Source organism: Curcuma longa, chromosome 8 (genome assembly GCF_044706935.1).
Source record: "Curcuma longa cultivar G26 ecotype Majalengka, Jawa Barat chromosome 8, ITB_CL_G26_1.1, whole genome shotgun sequence".
NCBI classification, from domain to species: domain Eukaryota; kingdom Viridiplantae; phylum Streptophyta; class Magnoliopsida; order Zingiberales; family Zingiberaceae; genus Curcuma; species Curcuma longa.
In genome coordinates this window covers 12,348,344-12,365,171 of record NC_133868.1, presented here as the reverse complement: position 1 = coordinate 12,365,171, position 16,828 = coordinate 12,348,344, and the positions used below count along the sequence as shown (strand labels likewise).

The 16,828-nt window shown below is 40.3% G+C and overlaps 1 protein-coding gene across 1 annotated transcript; it reads left to right on the top strand.

Annotated features, from left to right (window-relative positions):
- Positions 1-7,505: 7,505 nt before the first annotated feature.
- LOC141834046 (uncharacterized) lies at positions 7,506-7,889 on the top strand. The gene has a single exon (XM_074721503.1). The coding sequence runs from the start codon at positions 7,506-7,508 to the stop codon at positions 7,887-7,889; it is 384 nt and encodes a 127-aa protein (XP_074577604.1).
- The last annotated feature ends 8,939 nt before the right edge of the window (positions 7,890-16,828 follow it).

Below are 16,828 nucleotides of genomic sequence, written 5' to 3'. Positions count from 1 at the left end.
TAGATTATAATTAAAATGGTTTAAGTTGAAATTTTTAAATTTAAATTGCGGTTTAAACATATCAAGCTCACTAGTTCATTAAATTTTCTATTTTAATTTTAAATTTAAAGAAAATTTTTTTTCTTAACTCACGGGCCAACCTAAGTCCGCCATGATGGCACCCACGCAGGTCATGAGCTAGATGAGTCGGCTCACTTGAACTCACTTTAAAATGAAATTCGCTTAAATTATTTAAGGGGAACAGATCAATCCGATGTGTCCAATCTAAATTGACGACTCTATTTATATTTCAAAACAATTAGTTAGTTAGGGCTCATTGATTAATGAAATGCCTCAATTTTTTGCTTTGTTTTGTTCAAGTTGTTACGAAGCCATCCATGGAGTTTGTGTGACAAATTTAAAATCTCTAAAATTATAACTTGATGGCTTTTAGGTGTTTTGCCCCCGAGTACTAATATTTAACAGAAAAATTACAATATCGATCGTACAAATTGCCCGGACAACTTGACTCAAGTACCATATAAACTAAACTATCCCACATTTGATACTTGATCCAAAAAACTCAATGCAAAATCCAAATCTTCTTCCAGTCACTAAACTGAAAAAAGCTCATGTAAGATGGGTGAAGATTTAGAAGATATCTCTGTGATCTTAAATATTTTATTTGTCACTAAGATGAGAGAATTATTACTCATTGTGATCTAAAAGATTTTATTTGTTACTGAGACAAGGAATGATTATTAAGGATCTTCAAAATGTTATTCATCACTATGATGCCAGAAAATCTTTGAGCATATTTTAGACATTGCGATCCATAAAATATAGTGCCTCACTGGGAGAGGATGAATTGTAGTATTTACCTATTGTAGCGTGAAAAACCTATTGGGATTGTTCGCGTCGGATGAACGATCACGAGGAAAGCTTCTCAAGTTTCCACAAACCAAATCCTTTGTTTCTGGTGTTCACTGATCTCCTCCGGCAGCGTCGCTTCTCTCACCTTGGACGCACACACACCGCAGGTATCACCTCTCGCTTTCTCTCACGCTCAGCCTCTCAAGGCTTACCTCTCCCTATTACCTCTCCCTTTAATAGGGAGAGGTAGCATTCTCCACGGAGTGCACCGTGGCGAACGTGGTTGTGGTGGTGGCTAGTTACCAAAACTGCCAATATCTCCCACTTGTTCAAGTGAAGCCACAAAAGTAAATGTTGTAACACCCCCCTCTTTCTTATACTCATAGGGAGACATTACGTACTTAAACTTTCCTTAACTTTTACTCATTAAATAAAATAACTCAAATAAACTTTTCTTTTTCTGTTTAGCATGCGGAAGCAAAAGAAATAAATATAAATTCTTGGACATAAAATAAACATTTATATAATTCTTGATCTTATTCCGCGGTTCCGCCGACACCACACATCAAACACTTCTCCAGCTGCCTCCTCTTTCCTATAACTTTTCCTTTCATTTATCTGCAATATGAGGAATGCAAACTATAAGCAACGCTTAGTAAGTACATCATCTAACTCACAAAAACCATAGAAAACTTCGTAATAACTGATTTATGCAACATGAATGTTCATATCTAAACATGTGAGGGGATTTTCAAAACATACTATTTCATAATAATTAAACATACTAAACATCCATCATTTGGGCCCTGACAAAGTACCAATGCGCGCATCCCTAACCGGTCCGGGGTAGCTAGCCACCGAAGCCGATTAGAGCGTACTAGGCACCTCGCGGCCTAGGGGCAACTTATGGAGCCCATCCCTTGGACACCTCACGGTCCGGTACTTGTCAACATCAAAATAAAGTACTTTCTTTCATATTACAATATCTTACTTCTTATATCATGCAATTCTACTATTTACATATGCTTTAACAAAATCATGCATATGCTTTAACAAAATCATGTTTATGGAAAAATACGGAAAACAACGGAACTACTCATACTGCAGGTGAGAGATGTACTTACCTTGTCTGTTCACTAGATTTTTAATGCTAAGGTTTGTGAAATCGGAGACCTTCTCCGAGGTGCTCTAGCGCCTTCTTTACGTAACCTAGCAAAAATCATAACTACAACTTTAACTGCAATCATTAATCTAATCTAATTCTTCGATTAATTATCCATTAATTAGTTAAATCCTAATACTTAATTAATCAATTATTAATTAATTGTTTAACTTAACCCTTAATTACATACTAATTAATTACTAAACTTATTAGAATAATTAGTTACTAATTGTTAACTATTTAACTCATTATTAACCAAGTAATATAAGAAATATGTAATTAAATAGATTAATAATCTACTTCACCTTTAACCTAATTAATCAGGTAATTATTAATTAATTAACCTTTAATAACAGATTAACTATTAATCAATTAAATCTTTAATTAATAACTAATCAATTACCTTAATTAATTAAGTTAATTAATTAACGTGGCTTCGTCTTCTCCACGCGAACAGGGCAGAACAGGAGCTCGGGTCGGCGTCAGCTGAGGCAGGGCAAACCGGCGGCGTCTGCGCAGTGGCAAGCGGCGGCGACAGAGGCGGCGTTGGCGGCGTCGACAGATGGCGGAGCAGAAGCGGCGGCGGCTGTGCAGGGCGTCGAACAGAGGAAGGCGACACGATGGTGATCGCGTGGGCTGCAGGGCAGCAGAGGCGGCGTTCGTTGTTGCTTCCTTCTTCTCCGGCGAAGGAAAGCAGCGGCTGCTCTGCTTCTCTGGCGAAGGGCGCGGCGGCTGGGCTCTGATCTTCTTGCGTCAGCCACGACGCGAGCGAGGCGGGCGCGGCAGGGCGAAGGCTGAGGGTTGGCTAGGGATTACACGGCTCCCTCTTAAAGCCTTCTCCCCCGGTCCGTTCCGAGTTCCTCGCCGACGGAATCGGGCGCGGGTGGACGCGGATCGCGCGGCGGACGCGGCTCGCGGAAGAGGTCGGGGCGGTGCGCAGTTATAACGAGGAGTGCACAGTAAACTCACCCAATTAAATCTAAACCACCGCTTTTTACCGGCTAAACCCAATTAAAACCTAACCTATAACTGTAGCGAACCGGGTTAAATCTTGGTTCATATGGTTTACTAACCAAATGACCTCCGATTGGACCCAAACCAGTTTTGTTTGATTCGTCTTCACGAGACGAATCTTTTCTTCTATTTTATTTTGTCAAAACCCCTTTTTATCGTGAACTAAACCAAGTTGATTTAATTTAGTTCAAACCGAATCCACTAAATAATATAATAGGATTCGACTTTAATAACCAAATTCTAAATCCGATCCATTAACCTAATTGAGCTCTTAATTGAATTTGATAACACTCATTTTTATAGTTTATTTTGGCTCTAAAACTTGATATTTTGACCCTCTCGTTGTGTAACTATTGAATATTAACACATATTGCGAGTAGGAACTTATTTTAGATCATATTGCTTATTCCTACAAATTTTGGATTGAATCTAACATTTTTTATGTATTTTTGTAGGATACTTAAAGAGCCATGAAGTTGAACCAAGTTGGAGGCATTTGGAAGTGTTTAGAGGTCATTTGGGGTGTTTCGGAGGCTCCCAGGGCCATTCTCCACCTCTCCAGGCCGTGCCCCACAAGGCATGGCCGTGCCCCATGTTGCCCAGGCCGTGCCTCATGAGGCACGGCCGTGCCTCATCTTCCCGGCCGGGTCAAGACACGTGGCCATGTCTCGACCAGACTGCACTGCAGACCAAAACTAAAATGGCTATAACTTTTAGCTCAGATGGAACCACGGGACGTGCCATATATCAAAATGACGAGGACTTCAAGATCTACAACTTTGCTTCAGAGAGTTCAGCGAAATTCGGCCTCTAAGACATGCTAAAAGGCCCCGCAATGCCACTTCTACAGGCCGTGTCTAATCACGCCCGTGCCTTTTTACCGAAGGTCACCCTCTCTAGGCCGTGTCTAATAGGCACGCCCATGCCTATTTTACAGAATAGAAACTTCTCCAGGCCGTGCCTAAGAGGCACGGCCGTGCCTCCTCTTGACATGGGCGTGCCTCACTTTTTCGGGTCCAAACGCGGCCGTGCCTCAGCTGGACTGCTCTGCAGACTAAAACTAAAATGGCCATAACTTTTTGCTCCGATCGAACTATGGGCTGTACCACCTACCAAAATGAAGATAACTTCAAGATCTACAACTTTCATTCAGGGGGTTCAGACAGGCCTCTATGCCATGATTCGTGCATCTATTTTGGGGGTCGTGCCTAAAAGGCCCTTCGCAATGCATCACTTGCCTAGAAAAACCTGCAATTTTGGGGCCGTGCCTAAGAGGCACGGCCGTGCCTATTTCACAGGGTGTCTTGCCCAGGCTGCCTAGGGCCGTGCCTATTTCCAGAGGCACTTGCCCAGGCCGTGCCTCCCAACAGATTGGTGCCTGCCCCAGGCCGTGCCTAAGAGGCACGGCCGTGTCGCGGAGCAGTTTTGGGGTATAAAAGCTGATTTTTGTGGAGAAAAGCTATTCTCTCCTTGGGATTTGCCCTAGCCGCCACCTACCTTCATTTCTTCACCACCATCTCCATTCATTGCCCCGGAAAAGAAGGCGAGGAGATTTCCTTTCTTCCATCCGACCACCTTCCATCCATCAAGGAGCAAGAGGACCTTCTTCTCCTTCACGTCATCTCATCCATCCACATCCTCTCCGGATTGCTTCGAAGTTGGAGATTCCTTCCTTCGGCGCATCATTCGTGGAGTCCGCTTCGCTTCGCATCCACCTTCGGCGAGAACCTTAGGGAGAATCATTAGCTTTACTTTTCTTCCATTTCTAAGCATAGATTAGACTTTTGGCATACCAAGTGTTTGTTTAAATTCCCCTTACAGTTTTGAATGTTGTTTGTCCTTAGATTTCTCTTGCTTGTTTCTTTGTTCATGCACTTATTTACTTGTTGCACTCTTTACTTTATTAATGCAATTTGTTCTTGATACTTAGTGTTCTTTCCATTGTTTAGAATTAGAACTTAAGACAACAACCCCCCCATCCAATCCAAAAAGAGAAAAAAAATCCAAATCCCCAATTACAATAACCACTAGAATTACCACACACCGTCTACAATCGTTGGGAGACGACTCGAGTTGCCCTATACTACTTTAGTTAGGGGATTCGGTATTAATTAAATTGACGTGCTCATTTAGACGACAATCTGAGCCACGCATCAATTTTTGGCGCCGTTGCCGGGGATTGGTAGCGGTGTTTAGGTAGTTCTAGATTGTTTTTGCTTTGAACTTTGCTTGCTAGGGAACAATACTCACCGCCTTTGGCCGTGAAATAAATCCATTTTTGGAAAAATTCCTTCATTTAGACCACCTTTTCATTTTTGCAAAAATTTACTTTTCATTTCTCAATTTCATTTTCATCTACTTTTATTGCTGTGGTGGTCGCAAAAATTTTTTAAAAAAAAATCATTTGGTGCTTCAATTCCTCATTATACTTGACTTTGTTATGCATTGTTTCTACACCTTGTTGTGTCTTGTTTGTGTGTTTGCTTTCAGGTGAGACTATAGTGCATGACATGAACATTTGAGGAGCCATTACTTGAAGACAATCCAGAGATTATCAGAACATTTCATACATTACAGAGAGCCCAGAGGAATTCAGTTCATTCCACAACAATAACATGGCCTTCTACAACAACTTCAACAACAACAACAGTACTTTCGGAGTTCCAGACTTTTCTTACCAATCTTCTTACATCAATTATCCTGAACCTGAAGTGGATTTCGAGCTTCGATTAGAGAGTCGCTTAGATGGGATTGAAACACTCATAAGACAGATGGCTCATGGTCAGAATCAACAATCAACTTCACATGCAGTTCAACCAATGCGATTTTGTGAAATATGTGCTAGTGCAACACATTCTACTGATATCTGCCCTTCACGACAACCATATGAAGGATTTCCTTTCCCAGATCAAGTGGCAACACCAAATATGTATCAGAGCAGCCCTCAATATCAGAACAACCATATGTCATCTACCTACAATTCTGAATGGAGGGATTACTCAGATTACTGAGATCTGGAAACGATATGGAAACAATTTTGCACAGCAGCAACCCAACTTTGCACAACAACCAGTCTTATTCAACAAACTTTCAGAGGCCTCTAGAATTTCAGAATAACCCAATTCAGTATGAGCCTCCACAGGTCCAACATTCTTATCCTATAAGTCATCCAGACACTTCCAGACAAGAGTTGAAGGACATGTTGCAACAACTTATTTGCAACAACAACAAAGGGAGGAACTGCCTTGCAAGACTTTGAAAGACAAATGCATCACATGGGTACTATTATCAGTCAGCTTCAGTCTCAGAACAATCAACTTCAGTCTCAGGAGCCTCCATCTCCACCATCTCAGTCATTTCTGAATCCCATAGGGGATGAGAGTGCTATTATTTTCCGACATGTGTCTGATCAGGACATGGAGCTTGATGCTGATTTATCTTCAGATGGAGATGACCAAGTGAGTGTAGGGGATGACATTGAACCCCAAGGATCACCACTATTGATTGATTTATCAGAGGATTTAGAGGACCGATATGTGAGTGTAGGGGATTGCACTGAGCCCCAGGGATCACCAATATCTACAGAGCAGACTCAGCCTGATTTAAAGCCTCTGCCAGACCATTTGAAGTATGCTTATTTGGGAGAAGATCAGCAGCTACCTGTCATCATTGCACAGAATTTAGAGCCAGAGCCAGAGCCAGTGCCAATGTCATTTCCCCAGAGAGCAGGACTTCCTGAGCTTGATGAGTTAGAATGTGATGCAGATACCTCCTTGATTGAGATGGATACCAACTCTGAGGTAATAGATGATGATTCTCATTGTATCACTGATTCCAAATGGATGCAGGATAACTTTACAGATGTAGATGACAAGGTCCAAGCCATGAGCAGACTTGTAGAAGAAAGATGCTGATTCATTTGCGAAAATAATAGAAATGGACCATCAACAGGAGGAGCTAAACCAAAGGGGTTGGAGCTGGAGCTCCTTGAAAGATGGAAGATAAGAATCTGAAGGATGTGGATGAAGAACTTGACAAGATCAGAGGAGAATGTGAAGCTAAGTGAGGAACAATTTTCATCTTCTTGTGTCACTGATGATGTTGTTGATGCTTGTGTAGAGATCTCTATATTGGAAGCAGGTCCTGAAAAATTACTTCCATCCCTTGTTCAACCTCCAAAGCTTGAATTAATTCCCCCACCAGATCACTTGAAGTATGTCTACTTGGGGAAAGAGCCAGTCTTCATTGCCATGAACTTGGAGGAAGATCAAGAGGAAAAGATTGTTGAATCTTTTGAGGCAGTATCAGAAAGGCATAGAATGGACCATTACAGATATTCATTGCTAGGTCTCAACCTCCTCTCTTTGTGTGCATGAAATCTTCTTGGAGGAGGACAAGAACCCATTAAGGCAACCACTCAAGCATTCCATGTTGTGTATCAAAGAATCCTGGGCAATTCAAGTGTTGCAACCTGGACATGGATCTAGCTGGAGTTGAGAGGAAATTAAAGATACAAGAATTGGAGCAACTAAGACTTGAAGCCTACGATAACTCATGGACTTATAAAGAGAGGACCAAAGCATATCATGATAAGCATATACTGCGGAACGAATTTCAAGTAGGCAACAAGGTTTTGTTATTCAAATCTAGACTCCAATGGTTTCCAGGTATATTGAGATCCAGGTGGAAAGGTCCTTTCTACACTATTAATATTTTTCCAAATGGAGTGATTGAGCTGCAAGGCACGACAAATGGGAGGACCTTCAAAGTGAATGGACACCGTCTAAAGATATTTCATGATGGAGCTATGCAGACGGTGTTGGAACAAGAAAAGCTCAATAACCCCATCTACCCAACTTGAGGGGAGTTCATTCGTTCTTCTTTTTATTTTCATGCTTTAGTTGTTTTGTTTTGTTTGCATACATGTTTTTGTGAATAAGATACATAGTTACACATCAGTGTTACACATAGTGTTAGGAATGTGAAAGTTAGCTAAGTTTGATTATCATGTTTTGGATTCTATGTGCTTAGATACTTTCCTATGCATATGGTCATTCTTTAAGATATGTGAAAGTTAGCTAAGTTTGATTATCATGTTTTGGATTCTATGGCATGCTTAGATACTTTCCTTGCATATGGTCATTAGTGTGGTGATGGATTCTAATTGATTGACTTTACTTGATGACTTTATACACCTAGTGAGGATGATTTAGCCATTTTTCTCCTTGTTGTGTGATATGCACTCATGTTGTGGAACTCTAGAACTTGCTATGCTTCTTTTCAAGGCCATAATATCATAGGCTACATGATGATGAAGGCTATCTTGTCTACACTTTTGAAACTCTACATTTTTGGTAACTCTAGAACTTCTTTTTGTGTAAATGCTCTCTTCTTTTACCTCATTGCTAGTTGCATTTCTTTTTCCCTACTATATGTGACCCTCTTGGTATACCTTGACTGAAATGATTTACTGTTATCTTGTTAATTTATTGCCCGAGACGGTCAAATTTTAAGTGTGGGGGAGAAGATGGAGTTCAAAGTTTAAGTGTGGGGGAGGAGAGGTTGAAAAAAAAAAAAATTTGAGAAGTGGTTGAAAAAAAAATTTTGAGGCTAGATATAATTGATAGCATGAGTGAGCCGTGCTTGATCACCATGGTTGAACCATGCTTTATTATCTTTGAAGCCATATTTTTGTTTAGAAAGATTTGATTAGTGTTGTTGAGAGACTTATATGGATAGCACATCATATCATGATTTGTAGATAGGTTTTTATTCTCTTCACATTGAAAAAAAAAAAAAAAAAAAAAAAAAAAAAAAAAAAAAAAACATTCCAAAAAAAATCCCAAAAAAAAAAAAAAAAAAATGAAAAAAAAAATTCATTGAAGAGAAATTTTGTTGAAAAAAAAATAAGATCATTGATATGATGTGCAATTTTTCTAGAAGTGGAGTGTTTGATGATGTTTAGTGAGTTGGATGCGCATCCAAGGGAGAGGATGAGAGTTGTTATCTTTCAGGGAGAAGGAAGTAGATTTCTTGTAAGCACTGTTAATGGGCATGTTTAACATCATAACAGTTCATTGTTTTATGTCTTCTTTCTTCCACATTCATACCACCTCTTTATATATCTTGTTTCTTTGTGCTTCATTGTGATATACATGAGTTGTTCTTCATGGATATGATAAGCCTTTGGAATCATGGAGACTTGTGTTTATAGTGGTGGAGAGTAGGAGACATGCAAGCATATGGTAGTGAAACATCATGAGTTGCATTGAGTGGAAACTCCATTTACTTACATGCTATTGAGAGTGAGAGCACCACCATCATACCCTTGTGAGGATTACATCAAGTTTTAGTTTAATCATGTGCTTGAAATCACCATGCTTGTTGACTTGTGTATGAATTGGGTCTCTTTATGCCTTGATCTATGAAAACTTGATAAGCCTAAGTAGCTACCTTTTACTTTCTTTGAAGTATTGATATGAGTTACTTAGGGAGATGTTTGTTTTCTTTCCTTGCCCGAGACGTGCAAGAATAAGTGTGGGGGAATTGATAACACTCATTTTTATAGTTTATTTTGGCTCTAAAACTTGATTCCTACAAATTTTGACCCTCTTTTTGTAGGATACTTAAAGAGCCATGAAGTTGAACCAAGTTGGAGCGCATTTGGAAGTGTCTAGAGGTCATTTGGAGTGTTTCAGAGGCTCCCAGGGCCGTGTTTCCACCTCTCCAGGCCGTGTCTCACAAGGCATGGCCGTGCCCCACCTTGCCCAGGCCGTGTCTCATGAGGCACGGCCGTGCCTCATCTTCCCAGGGGTCAAGACACGACCATGCCTCAACTAGACTGCTCTGCAGACCAAAACTAAAACAGCTATAACTTTTAACTCAGATGGAACCACGGGACGTGCCATATATCAAAATGACTAGGACTTCAAGATCTACAACTTTGCTTCAGAGGTGTCAAAGAATTCTTTATCTAAACAGTGCTAAAAGGCCCCGTGCCACTTCTATGCCTTCAACTAGGCCGTGTCTATCTACAAGGTCACCAAAAGGCCGTGTCTAATAGGCACTAACTGCCTATTTTACCAAAAGGAACCATCCAGGCCGTGCACGGCCGTGCCTACCAAAATGGCCGATCACTTTCAAGATCTAAACACGGCGTGCCTCAGGGACTATCTGCAGACTAAAACTAAAATGATCATAACTTTTTGCTCCGATCGAACCATGGGCTGTACCACCTACCAAAATGAAGATAACTTCAAGATCTACAACTTTCATTCAGGGGGTTCAGACACGGTTCGGCCTCTATGCCATGATTAAAAGGGACAAAGTGACAACTTGGCATTTTGGGGCGTGCCTAAGAGGCACGCCCGTGCCTCTTCCACAGGGGCAAGCCACTCTAGGGGCGTGCCTATGAGGCACGGCCGTGCCTCTCAAACAGGGGTGGCATGCCTCAGGACACGGGCGTGCCTATTTCCAGAAGACCGTGTCTTGCCCAGGGGCGTGCCTTGAGACACGGCCGTGCCTATTTCCAGAAGCGTGTCTTGCCCAGGCCGTGCCTAAGAGACACGGCCGTGCCTCTTTAACAGGGGGGTGCCTACCCCAGGCCGTGCCTAAGAGGCACGGCCGTGTCGCGGAGCAGGTTTTGGGGTATAAAAGCTGATTTTTTATGGAGAAAAGCTATTCTCTCCTCGGGATTCGCCCTAGCCGCCACCTACCTTCATTTCTTCACCACCATCTCCATTCATTGCCCCGGAAAAGAAGGCGAGGAGATTTCCTTTCTTCCATCCGACCACCTTCCATCCATCAAGGAGCAAGAGGACCTTCTTCTCCTTCACGTCATCTCATCCATCCACATCCTCTCCGGATTGCTTCGAAGTTGGGGATTCCTTCCTTCGGCGCATCATTCGTGGAGTCCGCTTCGCTTCGCATCCACCTTCGGCGAGAACCTTAGGGAGAATCATTAGCTTTACTTTTCTTCCATTTCTAAGCATAGATTAGATTTTTGGCATACCAAGTGTTTGTTTAAATTCCCCTTACAGTTTTGAATGTTGTTTGTCCTTAGATTTCTCTTGCTTGTTTCTTTGTTCATGCACTTATTTACTTGTTGCACTCTTTACTTTATTAATGCAATTTGTTCTTGATACTTAGTGTTCTTTTCATTGTTTAGAATTAGAACTTAAGACAACAACCCCCCCATCCAATCCAAAAAGAGAAAAAAATCCAAATCCCCAATTGTAATAACCACTAGAATTACCACACACCGTCTACAATCGTTGGGAGACGACTCGAGTTGCCCTATACTACTTTAGTTAGGGGATTCAGTATTAATTAAATTGACGTGCTCATTTAGATGACAATCTGAGCCACGCATCAAATAATCCAGATCTAACCATGTGGGTTGAACCTTCAACAAAGGAAATTGATGCTCCCGTGTCTGAATTAAGAGGATCAGACACTAGGCAGAAAGTCCTAGTTGTGGCAAGGCAGGAAGTCATAGTAGGTCGGGTGGACCGAGGGGCAGAAAGTCCTAGTGGGTTAAGGATTCGAACATCAAACGGAGGCTTTCCGTTTAAGATAGGCCTATGGTCCTTTGTTTGAGGGGGGGGTTGTTTGGTTACAAGGGTACAAACATAGTTCTACATCTAAAAACATATGGAAAAGATCATGAGTTTAAAAGGATGAAAAGTATCTCCATTGGCATGAGGCCTTTTGGAGAGAGCCCAAGAACAAAGTCATGAGGGCTTATGCCCAAAGTGGGCAATATCATGTCATTGTGGAGATATTTTGATTCCATCGGTACTAACACTATATACGAAAAAGCGCCTGTCCACTTATGGTATCCTTTTAAGAATTTTTTTGGAGGCGGAAAAATCCGTCTTGTAGTCTAAAATATTATGATAAAATACAAATAAGTAAGGCTTAAAATACAGACAACAAACACCCATGTAGCCGATTCGGAAGTCCTTGAGTGCAATGCACTCTTCCAGGAGCTTCCTTGGTTGCACAAGTAGGACGCCATTTGCATTCAACAACATTGTAGTATGAAGATGAATAGAAATTAGGGTTCAACTCTTATGCTGGACGTGGAGGCCATATAAAGATATTTCTATTGGTGTAGGGAGCACCAGATGATCGAACCTTGGTTTTGATGATTGCACAAGATTCAAGTTAAGTGTGTGGTTTGTATTGATATGTTTCTCTAAGTATGCAGAGAGCACAGGAAAATCCTAGTTGAGGCTAGGCAAAAGTGTACTGTGCAGAAGTCTTAGTAGGATTAAGTGTACCAGGTGCAAGTTCAAGCAGGTCAAGAGGACCAGATGCATGAAAAAAATCTAAGCAGGTTAGTTGGACCAAATACATGGTGGAAAGTCCAGACAGGTCAGGCAAACTATTTGTTTGGCAGAAAGTCTAGGCGGTTAGGTGGACCAGTTGCCTAGTAGCAAATCTTGAGGGCCGAGGATCAAGGCTAAGCGGGAAGTCCAACAAGTCCGGAAATAAGTAAATTCTCTTGAGTGGAGTGGGTAAGGGTGCGTTCTCGGTGTGGAATAGTAGGCGTCGATCTAATCCAGTATTTCACTAGAAATCCAAAGTTATGACCACTAAACAGTTTAAAACTGTTACTCCTTTTCTGCTACTTTTATTTTTGCACTAACTTGTAATGCAGGAATGGAGGGGCGGGAACTTTGATTTTGGGTGACCTTATTCGGAATCTAGGTAATCGGAGTTCAGGTGCTTGGATTGTTGATCTAGATGATCGGACATCAGCGAAACCATGCTAGCGGAGCAGTGAGGTGGCATTGCCCTAGTGGTCAGGACACCACAGCTTCCAGGCGCCCGTATTGGTTCCAAGTGCCCAGATTCGAATAAATGCAGCAGCGATCAAAGTTCATCTGAAACCTCCACATCAGCATACAAGCCCCCGAAAAGGGAATACAAGTGCCTGAAAGTGCCGAGACAGGAGTACCGATGGTGGATCGGCAGACAGCGTGGAGGTGCCTGGAAAGGAGTTCCAGGTGCCCGAAAATCCCTATAAAAGAACTTCGAGGGAGAGCCCTCAAGACAACAATTCAGAGCAACCCGACGTTTGTTTGCGCGTGAAGGATCATTCTGGAGGTCGTCATAACACCGAAGTTCGGCACCGCAAGTCTACACCATAAGCCTGTGGCTGTGAACCAAGTAAAAAACCTATGCCTCTTCGTGTTTGAATTTTTGAATTTGTTCTTATTATTTCCACTGTAAGTTTTATCTCTGCTTAATCAAATTCACGAACGTAAACGACGATTTTACGAAAATCAAGAAAATGCTACAGATAGCACTATTCACCCCACCCTCTAGCGCTCTCTTTGATCCTACAATTGGTATTAGAACGAGGAGTGTAACGCCCGCCCTTATCAGAGCCCTGACGGACGCTACAGTTTACTTCCTTACTTTCTTAAATACTAGTAATCAAATACGAACTCCCAAATTTCTTGCGGAATAACATAAATCATCTAATGAAACCGGAAGTTCATAAATGATAATATAACATCGTAAGCATGCATAGTCTAGAGATAACCATCACAGTAATAAACTAACAGTCAAACATGCAAAATGTTAAAGTCGTTCATTCGTTCCATCACGGCACTACCACACACATCTTGCATCTGCCTTGTCCTGCTGCCCCATTGCTTAATGCCTTTGGTATGGATCTGCAACATAAGAAGGAAACTATAAGCACAAGGCTTAGTAAGCTCCTTTCCTACTCACCAAAACCAGTCGTCGATTCATGCATGACATTTATATCATATGAAATCACATAAGCATAAAGCACATTAGCATATAGACCATTAGCACACATACATTCCTTATTCATAACATTGAACTTCATATGTGCATAAATCATGAAATGCTTTTGAAATCTTATTATCATAGTAGATAAAAATAATCATCATCATTGTTCTTTGGGGTCCCCCGGCTTGTACCCATTCATCTCTTTGCGCGCAATTCCAAGCAAGTACGAGGTAGCAAGTCTCGACTACTCGGTTACTAGGTCTTTGGTCTTTCGACCTAGGGGCGTTTGGCTGCCTTAGGAGCCCATCCCTTGGAATCCCTTCCGGGTTCCGGTACAAGCCATTTGTTAAAGTAAATTAACATACATGCTTTCATGTCTTTTCATCATGAATGTTCCTTATCATTTCATCTTTCATCATTCATTCATCATGGCGAACATTCAGATATTGTTTCATGCAACATGTTATAAGTTAACACGAATTCATTTCATATCATTAGCATGAAACAACACATGTCATAAATGACATCATTAAAACCTTTCTCCGACTTGAACCCTAACTTTGACTTAGGGATTATGCAGAGATTATCGGTTTCCTTTCCTTAGGGTTTTTCATTCTTACTACATGGAACAGTTAAATAACTTGTATCCCTTTCATGGTTGATTTCATATGAACCCTAGACTCAACCAAACCTTAATTGCTTAAAGTTGATCGAATCGTCTTAGAGTTCCCTTTTTAACATTTTCTTATCATGAAACCCTAATACCTTGATCATCTTAAAAGAACACTAAGAAAGGTTTAAACCTATTAGCTAGGTCTAATCCTTAATCTTGAGTTCCCCTTCATGATGATGGCCGAAACTCCCATGGTTTGAAACCATGGGTTAGACTCAACCATTTGCTCTCCTAAGCTTGGTTAAGTTCTCTAATCCTTGGAAATAAATTGCTAGAGTTAGGTCATCATTTAACTCCCTTATTCATAGGTTGGCCGAACCTCTCTTAGGGCTTGGAACCCTTGAATTGGTTGGAACCTAACCACATTAGATCCTAACCCACCATAGGAGCTTGTGACTTAGCACTCACCCTCTTGGTTAGGTTTGAAACTTAACTTTTTCCTTTTCTTTAGGGCTGGCCGAACCTTACCTTCTCCCCAAACCATGGTTTAATTCAAACCCTAGTTACATTAACACTTGTATTATGCTAGGAATCCATTACACATTGTTTGAAACCTCTATCAAGATTGGATTGTAAACTCACCTTCCTCTACATGTGTTGGCCGAATGGTGTTAAGCCACATATCATGGAGTAGATGAGTTCACATGACCCTTAACATGTTAAACCATTTCTAGTCCACAATCATTATCAAGCTCCCAACATAGGTTGAGTATCCTAAGGTTTCCCTTCATGGTTCAACTATTATAGCATGGGACTTTAAAGTTGTTCTCATGGCACTTCATCATGGTTCTTCTTTTCAATTATAGCATGAGCAACATTATTTAAAACCCTAAACCAAGTTTAGTTGTTACTCCACCTAGTTGATCATGCCATGGCCGAATGGCTCATTAGCACCCCCATGGAGTAGATTTAGACAAGTATCATGTCATGGCCGAATGGTTCGTAAGTTGAATTTGTGGTCTAACCTCCTCCTCCATACCATGGCCGAATGGTTGAGCCACAACCATGGTGTGGCCGGAGGGTTAAAACACAAAACCTAAGGTGGTCTAAGTTAGATGAACCTTGAACATATCTACTATCTTATGGCACATTCAAAATTAACATAACTTGAATTATCAACTTCTTTTTTCATGGCCGAACCTTTGTCTAACCTAACATGCATTCTAGGTTTTCAACACAAGAGAAACCTTCATTGTGGTCAATAAGGAACCCTAAGGAATTGTCAGATTTAGAAGAAAGTCCAAATTGAAAGTTCAATTAAAATTCATGTTTTGAAAAAAAATTTAAAATCTGAAACTGTTTGTTCAGTTGATTTGGATTAACCTCTTAGACACATAGGGAGTTTACTTTATGGGTAACAAATAACTCTAAGGAAGTGTCTGATCGAGAGAGAGGTCTAAATCAATGGTGCAAAACTATTTCAAAAATTATTTTTTATAAATATTTGGAAAATATTTAAAAAATCTTTGAAAATTATTTTAAAATCATGTTTCAAAATTATTTTAGAATTATTTTTTTAATTTGGGTCAAACCCTCAGATGTATAGGGAGGTTGCTTTGTGGTTAACAAAAAGCCTTAAGAATGTATCAGATTAAGGGAAAGATTCTAATTTAACCGAATAATAAATAATTTTTAAAGTTTAATCTAATTTACAACACTTTTAAAATTATTTTTGAAAATATTTTTAAAAAACTTTGTTAAAAGTCTTGCAAAACTCTTTTAAAAGATAATTTTAAAACTTATTTTGAGAACTCTTTTGAAAATCCTTTTAAAAAATTATTTTAAAAAATTTAAATCTATTATGGTCTTTCAAAAATTTTTAATACTAAGTTGTGACCATAGGACATACCTATTATATTTGAGAGGTATCCTAAGACAATCGCCTTATGATTATACTATTTATTGGATAAATAGTAATTTACTATTTGAGTGTACATTTTCTATGTGTTTAATTAAATCTTAAACTCATTTACTGAATGTCCGTAATATAATTCATAGCATTAGAGAATTTATGATTGGATCACAACCAATGAGCATCCCTACATGTGTAATTATGAATGTATTAAATTATCCCTAGTCGAGAAATTGATGAGCATTGACGTTATCGATTCTGTTGAGACTAGCACATGTTAAACTCCTTGGTTTGCCAAGAAACTGTTCTCACTGGCTGGAGACATTGGATGTTGAGAGTTAAACGTAGATGCTAGTTAAAAGTAACTAGTTCATTGAAATGACCTGCCTTGAGACTTTATATGATTCTATACATATGTCAATGAAGATCTCAGTTAAACTTAAGTGTGAGTTTCCTTTGGTTTACGGTATTCAAGTCACCTTGGTCATGGAGGCTTATACTTTGA

Excerpts from the sequence above, each read along its gene's own strand:
- LOC141834046 (XM_074721503.1), top strand. The coding sequence starts at position 7,506 with ATGGATCTAGCTGGAGTTGAGAGGAAATTAAAGATACAAGAATTGGAG.